Consider the following 16,032-nt stretch of genomic DNA (forward strand, 5'->3'; position numbering starts at 1 on the left):
ACCTGGTGTCTGCGTTCCAGTTTGCTCTGCTAGGTGGTCAGCAGGATGCAAAAACAATCCAGGCACGGCTGGGCATCGGCTACCAAACTACAATAAGATTACTGTTTGTTTATTTTTAAACTAAAAATGGTTGAGAGACACATATTTTCCCCTTATCAAGACAGGACTTAAACTCTGATGGCAGAATTCAGAAAAAGAACCCCACCCCAACAGAAATTTTCTCATGATCAGTGAATTCACTTACAAAAACTTTCAAGGGTGGAAGTAATTCCCAATGGCATAGCAAACTTTCAGTTGGAGCACCTATGCAGTAGAAGAAACCAGGGGAAAATCCTGGAGGAGCCTGTGTCTGACTATTGGTAAAATACAGGATGACCTGTTGGCTTGGGATCCCATCTCGATTTGGGTTCAAAGCTTGCACTGGTGAAAACCAAGTGTAACAACCTTTGCAAATGTTGAGCTTGACAAACGGTTACGAATATAAACGAGGTGTTTATGTTACTGTGCTGGTGTAGTGCCAGGGTTCCCCTCCAGCAAGCGCAAATGGGTGCCTGTGGGGTGGACTGAAAATCAGAAGTCATGATAGACTCTCATCAGGTCCAGGTACGAATCTCAACAGTGCCACTGAGCTGTCATATAAAAAACAAACAAACAAACAAAAATAAAAACAAAACCCAGATATCTTAAAGAAAAAATCACTGAGAAGGTTTTGTTATTGTTGTTTTCGGTGGGAGAGAGCTGGCTCCTGGCTGTGCCGCCCTCACGCTGCAGCAGGAGCAGCTCGCTCCCCGCCACGGCGCCCCTGTGGCTGCCGAGCCCCGGCGCCGCAACTCGGTCCCCTCCGCCCCCCGCCGCGCCGTTGCGGCTCCCGCCCGACACCGCCCCGGGGCCCCGCGCTCCCCCCGGGCCACTCCCGCCCCCCGGAGCGCAGAGGCCCGCTCCGGCCGCCGCGGGCGCTCGATGGCTCCGGGCCCGATTGCACAGCCCTAAGCAAGGGCGGGGCCCTCCGGCCTCCCGGCCCAACCCCGCCGGCGGGCGGCAGCGGCGGCGGCCCGGGCGCAGGTCCCCGCGCCCCCCCCGCGCCGGAGGAGGGCGGGCGGGCGGACGGAGCGAGCCGAGCGTCGCCGCCGCCGCCTGCAGAGCGGCGCGGGAGCCTTGCGGCGAACCGAGCCAAGCCGAGCTGTGCCAGCCAGGTACCGCGGGCGGGACGGGACGGGACGGGCGGGAGGTGCCGGAGGTGCCGGTCCTGCCCCCCAGCCGCCGGGGCAGGCAGGGAATGGGCTCCCGAAGGGGCAAGGAGAGGGGCGCAGGAAGCCTCGGCAGCCGGCTGGGCGAGGGCGCGGAGCCGCCGGGGAGGGAGGAGGACGGGAATGACCGTAAACCAGCGGGGTGCAAGCCCCCCGGCAGGCGGGACGGGATGCCCGGGCTCGGCACGGAGCGCAGGCGGATGGGAGGGCCGAGGGGAGCCGGGGGGCTCGCTGAGCGGCCGGGGCTGCCCGAGGCCTGCGCCTGAAAAGTGCTGGATCACCCCCGAAGCCGCCCGGGTGGCTGAGGCAGAGAAGCCGGCGCTAAAGCCGGCAGCCGGGCGGCTCCCGGGCTCCCTCAGCACCGCCCGTCCCGCCCCGTCCCGGCCCCCGGCGCTGCGGGGCAGGTCTCAGCCCCGGGACGGGACGAGAGCGGAGCAAGGTCTCGCCGGGGCGGGGGAAGGGAAGCCGGGCACACGCGTGGGGCCGTCCGAGTGTCGCTGCCGGGATGTCACGGGGAGGGGCGGGAGAACAACCACCCCTGCGGGCTGGGGTGAGCGGGAGTGGGTGCGGGCGTGGGTGGGTGTTCGCCTGGTGCCCGACCACACGGCTCCTGGGACTGCAGGGAGGGATTTGGCATTCGCTTACACGGAGAGTACATGTTTTTAGGGGTTGTTTTTATCTTTTCTCAGAAATCTTTTTAATTAAGAACATTTTTAGGTAAGGGCGGCAGTATTTGGTAGCACAGTACTTGCAAAAGTGTTATTGCAGGCTTTTGCAGTTTGAATTCTTGGCTGTCCAGATAGGACAAGGAGCAACTCCACGGTATATAACTGGTAAAAGACTTTGCACAGGGATGTGAAACCTGTGAAGTTGTGGTAGTGTTGACAGTTTGGAGTGAGGGAAAGAATAATAGATGTCCAAGTTTAGTTAGAGTAAAATTTATTGAGATACAGGTGGAAGGATGATAGGAGGAAGGAAGATAAGGTGAGTTCAGCTTTGTGCTTGTGTGAATGAAATTCTATATTTTTGGAAGTTTGGATTCATTGTTTGTAATGTTTCTTTAAGTTTGTGTTTTGATTTAGTAGGATTAAATGTTTATAGTTGTGTCCATGAATTGTACTAAACTTTAGTTTAGTCTTATATGCCAGAAATATTCTCCTTGTCTTCAGAAATAGTATGTTTTTGTGTTTTGTCTATATGACATGTGATATTCTTAATTCATGTGTGAAATAACAATTAAGGCCCAGAAGATAGATTGCTTCTGGTCGTGTGCTGAAGGAAGTTTGGGTTTCTTTTCCTGTTCCTGGTGGTTTGACACAATTAAAGGGGGGTGAGGGGAAAGAGGAAGCCAGTTTAATGTTACACTAAGTCTCTCAATATATTGAAAACTCCTGCTTGATTCCTGAACAGAGGATTGCTTTTATTGTCAGTAAAATATGTCAGTTACTGACTACTTCATAATGTTGATGATCTTCTGGTTTAAAATTCAGAACATCCTAATTAGGCAGGAAGTTAGAACACCTTTTCACAAAAGCATTTTTTGATTGTGGGATCTTTGTTCTATTCAGTTTTTACCTTTGCAGTTTTTACTGTTTTTTTAAAGAAGCAGAACCTCAAAAATGACATGAATTATATTTGCATCTACAACACAAAATAAAAAATCAAGAAATCCCTATGCAGTTACATTTTTTGAGCTGCCTTGGAGTTTTCATTGGAGAACAGCCATTTAAAGCATCTAGGGAATCAACCATTGCAGTGAGGTATGTCAGTGATTTATTTCTGGATAGTGGTCTCTGATCTGCCAAACAAGTCTCCTGCGGAGTATACACCTGCGAGGGCTTCTGCTGCTGCAGAATTTCTGTGTTGATATCAGTGCAGTTGAAGTCTATCATAGTACTATGATAGCTATAGTCATTTTCAGGAAAAATAAGTATACTTTTCTGGGATTTCAAGGAACATTCAGCAAAAATGTCCCTTGGTTTAATTTGATTCTAAGCTGGACTGTATTCCACATTTACCTTAATGGTACTAAAATCAACCTGTGCTTTGGTTTATCCATATGCATATATATCACCTACTGTGAGTCAATTTAACATTTTAACAAAGAACTTAATTTCATGAAACTCCTGTCATTGTGATCAAAAAAGCCCTGTCACTATACTCAGTTTGATATATTTTGTCTATGTTAGATAAACAATATCATTTACAACATTGTCAAGAATAAAGCGATGTTCAGAGATAAATTGAAATTATTGTTAGGATTTAGGTGAATTTTTATACTCGTGTTTTTTATGTACTTGCTTTGCTATCACACCAGCTTACAAACCTGCAAAGAAATAAAACCAAAGCACTATGTGCATTTTTGTTCAGACTGAAGCTAGTTTTTTTTTTTTTGAAGTTTAGTTAATCCATTTTTTTTGGAAAAAAAAAATCCTTTAAACTCACTTTGTCAGAATCAGGTTTCCAGACATGATACTATTTTTCTAACTATTAGAAGTATTGTTTAATTATTTATATGCAGTTTGCCAGATTGCCTATAAATAAAATCATGTTCAGAGGTCCCTTTAATAGAGCCAAGTTTATGTTTTGACTGAAACCTTCAGCAATGAACCGAACTCATACTCAGGAGTTGTGGGTGCAAGGGGGGATGGAGTGTGCTGGTAGCATCTGCTCTGGGGCTCAGGAAATGGCTGGTTGGTATTTCTCAATAACTGAAAGTAGCTGTTTCTTGGTTTCCTGGAACAGTTCTTCTCATGTGGAGATTTAAAGCAATGATAAAAAACATGAAAGCAAAGTATATCTACTTTTTAACGTGATGAATGAGCGTCTTCCAAAATCTGAGTTTTAAAAAATGTCCTGAATGCTTTGCGTTGCTTCAACAGCTATTGCATTTCCAAGCACATTTTTTTCAGGGTTTTTTTCTCCAGTTATGTCAAGCTTTGTCCTCAAAACTTCACAGAAATAATTCAGCATTCCTAGAAGACATTGTATTCTCATTTCTTTCACACTTCAGCAAATGTATATTGTGTTGTAGTTCTTATCAATGTCACCATTATGTATGAGGGTTGTGGGTGGTCACATTCTTTGTGTGAATATTTTTTAAAAGCAGCAAGCCCAGAACAAGGATTCTGATAGATTTCACTTAGATCTTTGTTGCCTTTAAGCTTTGTTGCTTTTTCAGATACAGGGTGATTCTTCTGAAACTTGAAAATCAATAGCATTTGATGAGCATTTTTCCAGGAAAGCCAGTCATTTGGAACTATCCCTGTGGGACTAAACAAGTACTTTGTGTGAGCATTATTGTTCACAAAACATCAAAATACAGCCCTTTTGTTTTTCAACACAGATGAAAATAGCTGAGAAACTAACAGGAATTCTGTTCGGGCTGCCTGATATTTGTTCTGTAGCACAGCGTGAAATGCGGTGTGAATATGGCAAGACCTACATGGAAGATGCAGTATATGAAGATGCACTTGGATTGCATCTTTAACAAGTACCTGCGCAAATGCTGCCAAATTTTCAGTGGTAGAATAGATGCATAATTTTCCTGGGGCACATTGCTTAGTCTGGAACACTTTTAAGCAAAGAGCCTGAAAGAAAGGGTTCTTGTTTCAACATCTATGATTTCAGAATCATGTTTCTAAGCTGGATAATTGCATGCAAAAATATAATGTAAGTGGAAGTTGTCCCGATCTGAAATCTTCCGCAGTAATTAGAGGAAATGGATGGTTGTGTAATAATCTGTTATTTTTTATTGCTCATAGTCAAACATTCTTCATTGCTTTTTGCTCTTTGGGATAAGCATGTGATGCAAGTGTGTACATATTTTTATTTAAGAAGAAAGGTAGCTCTATTTGTGAGTGGAATTGAATCCCTTCATAACAGAGTATGTACTAAAACAGACAGGTACTCAACTGTCAGATTTACTATCTGGTGTGTTTTTCATGTGCTAGGGCACTTAAAATCTGGTATTAAGAGTTACAGTTCTGCTGGATTTAAAAGTCTTAAAATCCTTGACCTTCTTCTCCATGGCCTGATGCTCTTTTTCTGTGTGCACGGAGTTGCGGTCTTGTGATGACTTTCTCTCATGGCCTGTTCTTGCAAACCTCTGTCAAACATCTCAGTCAGTCCCACCATCTCTGTGCTTGGCTTCAAATTTCCCCACTGCTGACCAGTATAACATAACACCGCAAAATACCTGGATCCTTATGGCATATTAATTTTGGATGAAAAGAAATCAAGTCTAATTGATGTCAAGGAGTAATTCGGTCCGAATTGATGCGACCGATCACTGATAAACTGAAGCATGTCTGTGTATGCATTGAAAGACTGGGCTCTGGTTTCATAACCTTTTCATAGTCTTCCTTATCGAGAGTTTAATCAATTCAACATACCAATGCTAAAGACAGAAGCAGTCTCCAGGGGAGTTAAATTTTTCTTCCTTTCTCTCTCTTTTTTTTTCTTCTCCTTCCTTTGGTGTCTTGGTGCTGCAATGCCCCAAATTTCCTTGTATGTTTTATTTGAAACTACATGCAAGAAAGCAGTGAAAGGACGCATGAAATTGTCAGCTTTTTTTTTTCAAGCTGGGATTTTAGTTCTTGGCACCAAAATAATCAGAATTTACTTCTTATTAAATTATTAAGAGTCTGTCATTGTAGTTTATGGAAATCAGATGATTTCTTTGTGTGCTAGAAATTCTAGTTACAGCTGAAAACAACTCGATGCTTCCTTCCCTGGGCAATTGGATCTTGCTTTTGAAGTTGCTGGGAGTTTGATCTTGCACTTTTTGCCTTCTCCAGGCCTCCCTGCCTCCTGATGTTTGCCTACTACCATAAATGACATATGGTAGCTGTTGGACTTTGGTTTACGTTTCGTTCATTAATAGCTGAATTTGGCTGGTGCTTTAAGGTGTTTTTTCAGCCCAGCTTGCAAAAAGAGCATCGTACTCTGTTTCTTGTGTCAGAATAAACCCAAGGGAGCTGGGCAGGAGTTCTGTTTATGTTTGGGAGACGCTCTAAACAGGTACGTGCAAGGGCTTAACACAGGCCTGCGCATTGACCGGCTTGGCCTGCAGTCTGCTCAACCGCACGGGTAGCGATCATCCCATTAAACTTTTAAAACAGTGCTGCAGGAGTAACATTGATCTCAACTGTTAATGACTAGAACTGAACATGTCAGGCTGGAAGGCTTTCTCTTAAATGTATTGGTTTTCTTGTTAAATAGATGGTAATAAATCTTGCTTTCTGAGGAAAAAAAACCTAGGATTTTGAAGTCAGTTAAAATACCACTGTGATGCAGTGAAGGACAACTTGAAGCTAGTCAATGTGCTTCAGCGCTGTTTTTCAGCAGTATGATGGTTATGGCAATGATTGTGTAGTCAGTTCAGTGGCAGCTGTTATGAAAACACTGGTAGTTATTACTGGTCATTTTTAAATCTTACTCATTACTGTTACTCATTTTTACTATTACTCATTACTGGCAATGAGTGACAGTGGTCATTTCTTAGAAGAATAATGTCCTTTTTACTTCTCTGATAGACTAGTGTTTGGTACAAATTCGAACATGTCAGGTTTATTATCTTTATGCTGTGTAACAGATGTACTACAGAATCATTTTAATACTGTGAGATTAGAAAAATATTAATGATTATTTTTAGTATAAGTTATGGGACACTTTATTTTCTTCCCTGCATAGTAGATGTAAAGGAGCTAGATCCTCAGCTAGATTGTATACTAGATCTTCATCTCGGTATCATACTCAGACATCTTGGGTTGGTCTGATTTCTGTTTGAGCAGCACTTGTTCCTTGCAAAGAGAGACAAACTGCTGGAGCAGTTCTTAAAAGAAAATACATATGTAAGTACATACTTGATCTGTGCAGTAGCTTCCATTACTTGTGTTGATCTCTCTTGAAATGATGAGTCATAATTTAAAGGCTTAATTTTTTTAGTGGGAGATCACTTAGGAGTCTGCTTTATTGCAGATTACTTTTTTGTTTTTGTTTTTCAAGACACAAAATATGCTATGAGGCAGAAGGAAGGGGAAAAGTAAAATTCTTTAAGTTACCACTTCTGCTTGTAGTTTTCCATTTGTTATGTATTAATTTTTGTCTTAGGCTTTCATATGAAAGAAATAACAAGCCTATGGACTGTTTCCCTCAGCTTTTAAAGCCTGAGGAGATTGGCTGTCTCAGAACAATCTTGATACATGTAACGGATCTGTTTTGAATTTCATCCTTTTTTTTTGGCTCTGCTATACCTTTGTCATGAGTGATCTGTTGGTTCTCATATTTTAAAGCCAGTTGCTAAAGGCAGCTATCCAGATCTATCCAGATCTATCCAGATCAGTCTTACCCTGGCTCAGTCACCTTTTTTTTTTCTTTTTTTTTTTTTTTTAAAAAAAAAAAAAAAAAAGACTAAAAGTCCCTTTTTTCTGTTTGTGGTTTATCAGGACTTTTGAAACTCAATTGCTATTGTCTTTTAATGCTTGCTTTACCCTGTATTCCTTTCAATTTACAGGGCAGCATTCCATCCAGTGCTTGTTCTAAGAGCTTTTCTGAGCTCTTTTCTAATCAGTCTTGGACAATTCTGCTTGCCAAATTGGCAGTCGGCGAATGAAGAATTTTTCATCGGTAATAAGTAGGAACAACTTCTGTCTTGTCCAATAAATCTTTGTGACAGTTTTGTAGCATAGGATAAATGTAAAATAAATGCCTCATAGGAAAAAAAGGGGGATTATTTTTTTTTCGTCTGCTCTTGTAGCACTGATGGGAAAGCAAATCTTGTAATTACTTCAGTTATTTAAAGACAAAACCAGAAGGATGGTATGGCGTGCTAGCTAGGAAACTCAGACTTTTATCAGCCATGTATGCCTTTTCATTTTTATTGATGGCTTAGCATGTGCTTCATTCAATGAAATTTCATATTTATTTTTCCAGGTTTCTTTTCAGATTGAGAAGGATCAAATCCTAACATCAGGGGAAAGGGACTTTCAAATAATTCAACATTTTTAAACATGGGTGTCATGTAGATTTGGATGCATCTTTGTGTGCTTAGCTTGTACTTGCATTTACCGGTGTGTGAGGATGTTCAAGACCCTGTAATACCCACAACCACTGGCATCACATTTGGTCTCTGGCCTTGCTTGCCCGGCCCACCCTGTGGCTCTGCAGGGTGGAGCAGACAGAGCTGCACCCTTGTCTGGTCTGTATGTGTTTAGGTTAGGTTTGGTGTTTCCTTCTGCATTTAGAAATTGCCCAGTAACGTCTTGGCACACATAGCAAGGACATATTTAATATTAATCAAACCCAGCTCATCCTCACATTCTGTCCTCATGCTGCTTTGCAGAGCCTTGCAAGCACCGTGCCTTTTGTACTGCTCTCCAGTATGGCTGCAAAACCAACATGTTGCAGTAAAAACTTGATTCCTTACATTCTTACTTTTCTTCTCACAAGGTTGTATGCCTGTGCCCTTTTTTATTATTATTTTTGAAGCTTCATAAGTTTCTCTGGTGTGCAGGTTTACAGCTCATTAAAGGGTGTCTCAGTAGGTGTCTGGGATAAGTTTTTTTGATAGGATGTAGAGTGTACTGCTTCATATGTAGCTTCATGGAGCCAGGGTTTGTTTGTTGGCCAGCACTGGAAAGATCAGGTCTGTGATCTTTTTTTTTTCTTCTCCTGAGTGTTTAGTTCTCAGTTTCTACAAAACTAAATCTTGCATAATGAACAATCAGCCTCTGTAATTCAGAACTGATAGTCTTCCCTCTGAGAAATGCTTCTGTTTCTAGCTATGTTAATTAGCAGGTGTTCATTATAAAGATCAGCAACTACACCACAATGTTTTTATTTTTTAATTAGACTACAAAATTCAAAAAAAAACCCCCCCAAAAAACCAACAACCAACCAAACAAAAATTTCCAGTTGATTTTTGCAAATATATCCTTGCTTAATAGAAGTAGCACATATAAAGAAACATGTTATGATAATAACTTCAGTGGAATAACATAAACTTTTACCTTTGACTGACATTAACAGAAGAAGGTATGCCAGCAGTGTGAGTTCTGGGCAGGATAACGACAACATGTAGACGTGCCCAGGTTGCAAGGGGCCCTAGCAGCTGTTTTTGTCCAACCTTTTGCTCAAACTGTGAGTTCAGACCAGGTTGCGTAGAGTTTTGTCCAGCCTGGTCTTAGAAACCCCTGAGGGTCTTCTGCAGCCTCTCAGCATCTGTCCCAGTGGCCAGCAATCCTTATGCTGCTTTTTTTCTGTTCAGTTGGAACCTTCCCCATTTCCAATTATCATACTTCTGGTATTATTCCCTCCTGTACACTTCAGTAAAGGACCTGTCTTTGTCTTCTTGGTTCTCTTTCCTTGTCAGGGCTGCTCTTAGATCCCCCTGGGCCTTCTCTTTGCCAGGCTGAATGCTGGGTCCCCAGCCTGACAGCAGTTTAGATTACTTTGAAATCTACATGTGCTTTTAATCCACTCCCAACTTCATTGTTTTAAAGACTGATTGAAAACTGATTGCTTTTAAAATAGCATGCAACCTGTATTTCATGTCCTGCCAGACAAAGTTCAAGTTGAATGAGGTTTAAAAGGGAAGTTTTTGCCCATTGATTCTAATATTAAAATTATATCTGGGAGCTGGGAGAACGGACTGATAATCCTCATGTCTTTTTGTATCAGTATTATTGTACACGAATGTTTCAGAACAGTTGACTCACCTTTGCCAGCTCTGCTGGTTGTTGATTTAGACGTGAATGCTGTTGTATTCTTATGACTTAACGATAAGGAGATGGTCATTCGTGATAGCATTCCAGATTAATATAATAAATATTTTCCACTTATGCTTTTTAGATATATCAAGTCAGATGAAGGCACTGAAATCATCATTCGAGAAAATAATTATAGTATTATGCTGTCTGAGCTTAGTTTTTTTGTTTGTTTTAGAATTAATCTGAATTAAGACACAAATAAGAAAGGTGGTTTCAGTAGTTAAATGAATCAAATTGCATGGTGAATATGATGAGTTGGCCCAATTCAAATGCAATATACCAATAGCCAATAATATTTGTGGAACTTAGTGCCTTTCGGTGGCCTATTAGCTAATAAAAATTGTCAGTATGGCAGACTTTGGAATTCTTGTTTTTTTTTTGTAGAGCAGACACTTGTATTTCATGTGCTTTTTAAAAGCTGATTTTTGTGTTAACTGTTTTCCTAGAAAATCTCAAGCTCTTGACATCCTTTGTCCAAGAACCTGGAGCAGCAGAGAGACAGTTTTTACAATGAGGAGAAATTATCTGCTGGGTAAGTTAAGTGGCAATGAACGGTGATCTTTTCAGCTGGGGAAAACAGTGATGAGTTGTAATCCTCAGCTCTGTATGTATGTGGAATCAGTTGCTGTGGTAGTAGGTGGTTTAGATATACTGGACATTGGGACAGGCCTTGGGTGAGGTACAAAGGAGGGTTTTTGACCTGTTCATGTAATTTCCATGCTGAGTAGTGATGAAATTCTACTCAAATATCCAATGACACAAGTAATCCTACTTTTTTATATGTTTCAGAAAATGTGAGGATAGAGTTGAGTTTTGTGGGTGTTCTAGGAGTGAGGTAACTGGTAAATTGTGAACATTTGTTGTACCTACGCGGGTTAAATACACACAGGTATACTTAGGTATGTATATTTATCCCCAGTTGCCATTTTACAGTGTGGTGCCTTGTCAGCCTGTTTGGGATTTCAGGTACATTTGAAGTGACCATTCATTATAGTCAATTAGATGTGGCTGATTTCCTCTGTGAGTAAATTTTACATAAAATTGTATAGAAAGTAGTAAAGATAACCTTCTGCTGTGCAGTTGATGGCAATCAGAGTACTGAATTATTTAGCATTGCTTTGTATTGCACGTTTGCTGTTTGATGGATCATTTTACACTATAATATTGTTACTGCACAGGAAAAATATGTGTGTTCAGCAACCTCAGTGACCTCGAGAAAGGATAATTTGTTTGGGAGTTTAAATTACAGTTGACATTTTACCAGAATCTCCTTGACTGTTTTTGTTTGCAAAGCATACAGAATATTATATTTTGTAGTTTGAGGCTATAGGACATTTAAATAGTGGGGCAATGCTTCTAGTTATGAATATTGACAATGTGGAAATTTCCAAAATAGTCTGAGATACATAAGTAAAATATAGTTTTTGAAACATCCTTTTTTCAGGTATGTGTTGTTTTGTCTTTTTTTTGGAGTTGGGTTGGGTTTTGTGTGTTTTTTTGTGGTTTTGTTTTGTTTTGCTTTTTTTTTTTTAAGCATTAGTGGTTTGTTCAGTAATTAAGTTCTGTTTTTTATTTACGCCTTGCTTGACATTGAAAATACATAAAGTGTTTGAACAAGATGTTATCATTTATATTTGTGAATATAATTAACATGAGTTTCCTAGGTGTAGGTTACTGCTGTTGTTGCACTTAATTCTATGTCGCAAAAGTCATTATGTCTCGGGACAAATGATCCTTACTTTCAGGTATACACATGACCAAGTCCTGGTAAACCTTGCTCATGCAAAACAAGATGAAGAAAAAAATAGCTCAGTGAGAATCCCTCTTATTTTTCTGAAGTATATTTAATTCATAATGACATCAATACCATTATTAAATTTCCAAAACCATTGAGTATTACTAAAGCCACCTAAATAAAACCGCTGTATTTTTTTTAATATTAAGTGTTCTTTTGAAAGTTTAGTATTAATAAGTCAAGCATAAGTATAATATGATCACTGACTTGCTGGTAATTTTGTTTTTCCTTTTTCTGTTTAGGTGTTTAAACTTCTGATTCAGTCACCATATATACACATATATATATATATTTTTTTTATTTTTTTTTTTCATTATTCTACGGTATTTGAGGAAAATTTCAAGGAATGGAGTTAGCTCACAGTTTACTCCTTAATGAAGAAGCGTATAATCAGCTTGGTGAATTTCAAAAAGCAGAGTTCATTTTTGAATGGTTACAGTTTTTGGAAAAACTTTTACCAGTGACTAGCAGAGTAAGTATAATGAGACTTGACAAGAAAAACATGTTATAGAGCTATTTCTGTCTGTCTTTTTTGTTATTTTATTTTAAAAAAAAGAGCAGTTTTCACTTTCATTTGCTTCATGTCTTTTACATACACACAATGAAAGCTCGTTCAGTATTAGCAGCAACTTTCTAGAAGTTACAAGTTTTTGATCACAGTCTTTCAAGGGGCAGAGCCACTTATCCAATGAAAGGTATTTAAGAAATAAGCATTAAGTGATTTTTTTTTTTTTAGTTCATTATTTTTTAACTCAGATTATTACTGCAAGATTTTGTGACCCGATGATGAAGAATGGCAGTCATGCATCCACCTAGCATGGCAAATTATTTATTTGTTGTCTAGCAAGCAAGAATTTAACAACTTTCTCTTTGCTTTATATTTTCCTAATCATGTTTCCAGCCAACTGTCCGATTGTTTTGTTCACTGTTTAGTGTATATTAAATAACATACGTGGGTAGTGAACAGTAAACCAACCTAGGTAATGCTATTGAAGAGTTATGTTATTTGTGTTAAAATATGTAAATGGAATACAGAGCCAGGCTCTTTATTTTTTTTTAAGAGGATTTAAAAATTGAGATAATACTGAAATACATTATTATTTTAAGGGAACTTCTTTCCATTCCAATGCTCAACTTCTTGAAATTCTGCTGAAGTTCTTCCTTCATACTTAAATTACCATATTTCTACAAATTTTTCTATTTTAAAATGGACATAAAAGAAGCAAGAAATGACGATTTTGTTTTAGCAAGATATAATGATTCAAGTGCCATGGGGAAAATACTCCTGAAATGCTACTAGAAATAATTATGCTCTGCAAAATGTGTTTTAAAAAAAATAAGAATAAAATAATCATGTATTTGAGATGGCTTTAAGTAGAAAGGTGCAATAAAATGTTCATTTTTAATTAAGAATGCCAGAGTATCAGAATGGTAATAATGAAAAGTAAAGAGAATTAGCATTAGTTATCTTTCACTTTTAAATTTAGCTGAAATATAACTGGTTACTGATTTTATTTCCAGGCTGATATAAGGGAAAACCAGAAGATACTGGTTGAACAGTTGACTTCTTTATTAAACAACTCACCAGGACCTCCTACCAGACGGCTTGTTGCCAAGAATTTAGCTGTACTTTATAGCACTGGAGACACTTTTTCTGTTTACCAAACAATTGACAAATGCAATGAACTCATTCGGAGTAAAGATGATTCACCAAGTTATCTGCCTACGAAACTGTAAGTATCTTTTTTAACCTCAAACTTCAAATTCAGTAATAATGAGAGAGGCAGATTTACATGGTGAGAAGTTAATGTAGCAGAGGGTGTGCTCCCTCATGTCTGCCCATTGTCCAGTAGAAGTTTGTACCATATGACACACGGAATTTGGGAGCATCCCTGATTAGTATCATTATTGTGGGTGTATCCATCTGTAAAAGTAATTTTTTCTTTGGTGTTACATCTCCAACATTTTTAGACCTGAGTATTACAAAGAGAAACTGAATTGATCTGAAACAAAACTCAAATTGCTTCCTTCCCTCTAGGTATTATAACAATTTTGGTTTAATCCTTTAATATATGCTGCCTTGAGAGCAGAATTATGAGTGGTTAAGTACTCGGGTAGCATTTTATATATTCCTTTCTGTATCTTTACTGGAAAGGTTTGAGTAAGAAGTTCAGTTGCATGGTGCGGGGGGGGAAGTGTGGTCAGCGCTTTACAACCTTAAATTGCCCTTGAAAGTTTAATAAGCTTAAAATATATTTTTTCTCCTTATTTAGAAGTTTCTTGTTATGATTCACATAAATATAACATAAAGTCAATCACATTAAAATGCTTTAAAAACACATTACCTTTGAAGTATTTAACAGAGAGGCAACTGGTGACTAATGGGAGTCTGTGTAGGCTGTGTATCTGAGAACAAAATTTGACCTAGCTAGCTAGTATTTGCTGGATCCACTGGAAATAAATTCCTTGAGTGATTTGAAAGCTAGGCCAAATTAATTCATTTAGGACTGTAGGAAGGCTGACCTTGTTGCTGTCAGTCAGAAGTATATGACCATAGTATACTGTATTGTATTAGGGTAAACTGAGGCTGGTTTTTGTTCAGTGAGAGGACAAAAGCAGCTTGCAATACATATTGCCATATTGAAGAAACCTTGCTTTACAGCAAGTCAAACAAATACTGCTTGTTACAAAAAAGTTGAAGAAAACTTTTCATATGTAACTTATGACGGATGATAAAACAAAGAATGTGGTAGTATGAGATATTGTATGTGTGCAGCAAGAAGCAAAAGGGTAGAAGGCAGTTGGTGATCTCCAGCCAGACAACTGAAAATCAGGACATGGAGAATACCAGCAATGGATAACAGAGTTCTGAGGGGGCAGGTGTTTGAAAAACAAAGAGAAGGTAAATATACTGCTGTAAATATACTGCAGTAAAGCAGAAGTAAAAGTCCAGATGCAAAACACAGCTATTGAGTATAATTCTTAATCCAGCTAGGAAACCAGATATAGTTAGAAACATCTGAACTGTTTGTAACTAACTGCCTAGAGCCTAGCCAAAAGACAGAAACGTCTACTATTATTGCAGGATGTGAAAACAAATCTTAAGGTGCAGAAATATTATTAATAACCTTCATTCCTGAAACAACGCACATCTTTCACCATGGCGAAGAAAATTAAAGGTAGAGGTAGTAAAATATCATTGTGCATTAATGATACAGTATACAAAGCAGAGCAGAATCTGTCGTCCACCTTTGCTTCACAGGCTCATCCTGTTTCTGAACAACCCATGTGAAGTTTCCTGAAAACAGATTTTTGCAAGGAATCAGTTGTATTTTCCAATATCATAATATTTTTTTTTGTTTCCCTCATGTTCCAATTGACTTGTTGTGCAGTCTTTTGAGTTAAGAATAAGTTTGCTATAAAGGGTCTTAGTCCTGCAAAGGAAATAACTGCTACACTACTGGCTTCTCAGCAGTGAGGTGCATTAACATTATATGTGAGCGGCAGTGTGGGACGGAGTTGTGCGGGTCTCCCCTGCTTCACCTGCGGCACTGGGGGAAGCGGGACGATGTCAGGACAGACGGGGGGATGGTGGAGTCCATGGGCAGTGAGGCAGAAATGTCAGAGACAGAACTGGCATATACCCAGATATCCAGGCTCAGAAGGCAGAGAAGTAGCTGCAGGAGTGAGGGAGAGGTACCAGTGTTCAGAGTCCTGCTGGGTATGGAAGCAGGAGCAAAGAAAGGAAATAAGAGATTAAGTGGAGAAAAGGGGACTAGTAACGTGTACTTCAAAAGAGGCTTGAAAAAGGGGTCTGTTGAAGTACTGACACTGAGACAGCAGGTCACAGAAAAATGATTGGAACTACAGAACTCTTTATTGAGTAAAATCTTTAATCTTGTGCTGCACATACATAGAATACTTGGTGTTCAGTGACAAAGACTGCTTTTTTGCTTTTTTTTCTTTTTTAATCTTGATTAAAGTGTTGTCTCTGTCTTCTGTCCTTCTTTAGCATACATGTCCATGTTGTCTGGTAACAACACTTCACCATCATTGTTCACAATGTGTTGATTCAGCTGGAAACTCATTTAAGGAAAGTTTCTAGAGAATTGTTCTCTTATCTCATAAATTAAATTTTTTATTTTTTAATGTAGGCAAAACGTGGAAGTGTTGTAGGCAAGCATTTTAAAAAGAACCTTAGGTGCTTGTCTCCTACTAA

The 16,032-nt window shown here is 39.5% G+C and overlaps 1 protein-coding gene across 8 annotated transcripts in view; it reads left to right on the top strand.

Moving 5' to 3' along the window:
- Nucleotides 1-1,038: 1,038 nt before the first annotated feature.
- The window catches only part of HEATR5A (HEAT repeat containing 5A), a 67,300-nt gene continuing 52,306 nt past the window's right edge, over nucleotides 1,039-16,032 (top strand). For 7 of the 8 annotated variants that reach the window (XM_082058470.1, XM_082058472.1, XM_082058471.1 and 4 more), the window contains exons 1-4: nucleotides 1,039-1,193; nucleotides 10,465-10,550; nucleotides 12,056-12,285; nucleotides 13,335-13,546. In XM_082058470.1, the coding sequence (XP_081914596.1) occupies nucleotides 12,160-12,285; nucleotides 13,335-13,546 (338 nt within the window). In that variant the 5' untranslated portion in view covers nucleotides 1,039-1,193; nucleotides 10,465-10,550; nucleotides 12,056-12,159. Of the gene's footprint in view, nucleotides 1,194-10,464; nucleotides 10,551-12,055; nucleotides 12,286-13,334; nucleotides 13,547-16,032 lie in introns of those variants that run through there. The other variant, XM_082058476.1, reaches the window with a different exon arrangement.

This window comes from Streptopelia decaocto (assembly GCF_964273445.1).
Source record: "Streptopelia decaocto genome assembly, chromosome: 7".
Lineage (NCBI taxonomy): Eukaryota > Metazoa > Chordata > Aves > Columbiformes > Columbidae > Streptopelia > Streptopelia decaocto.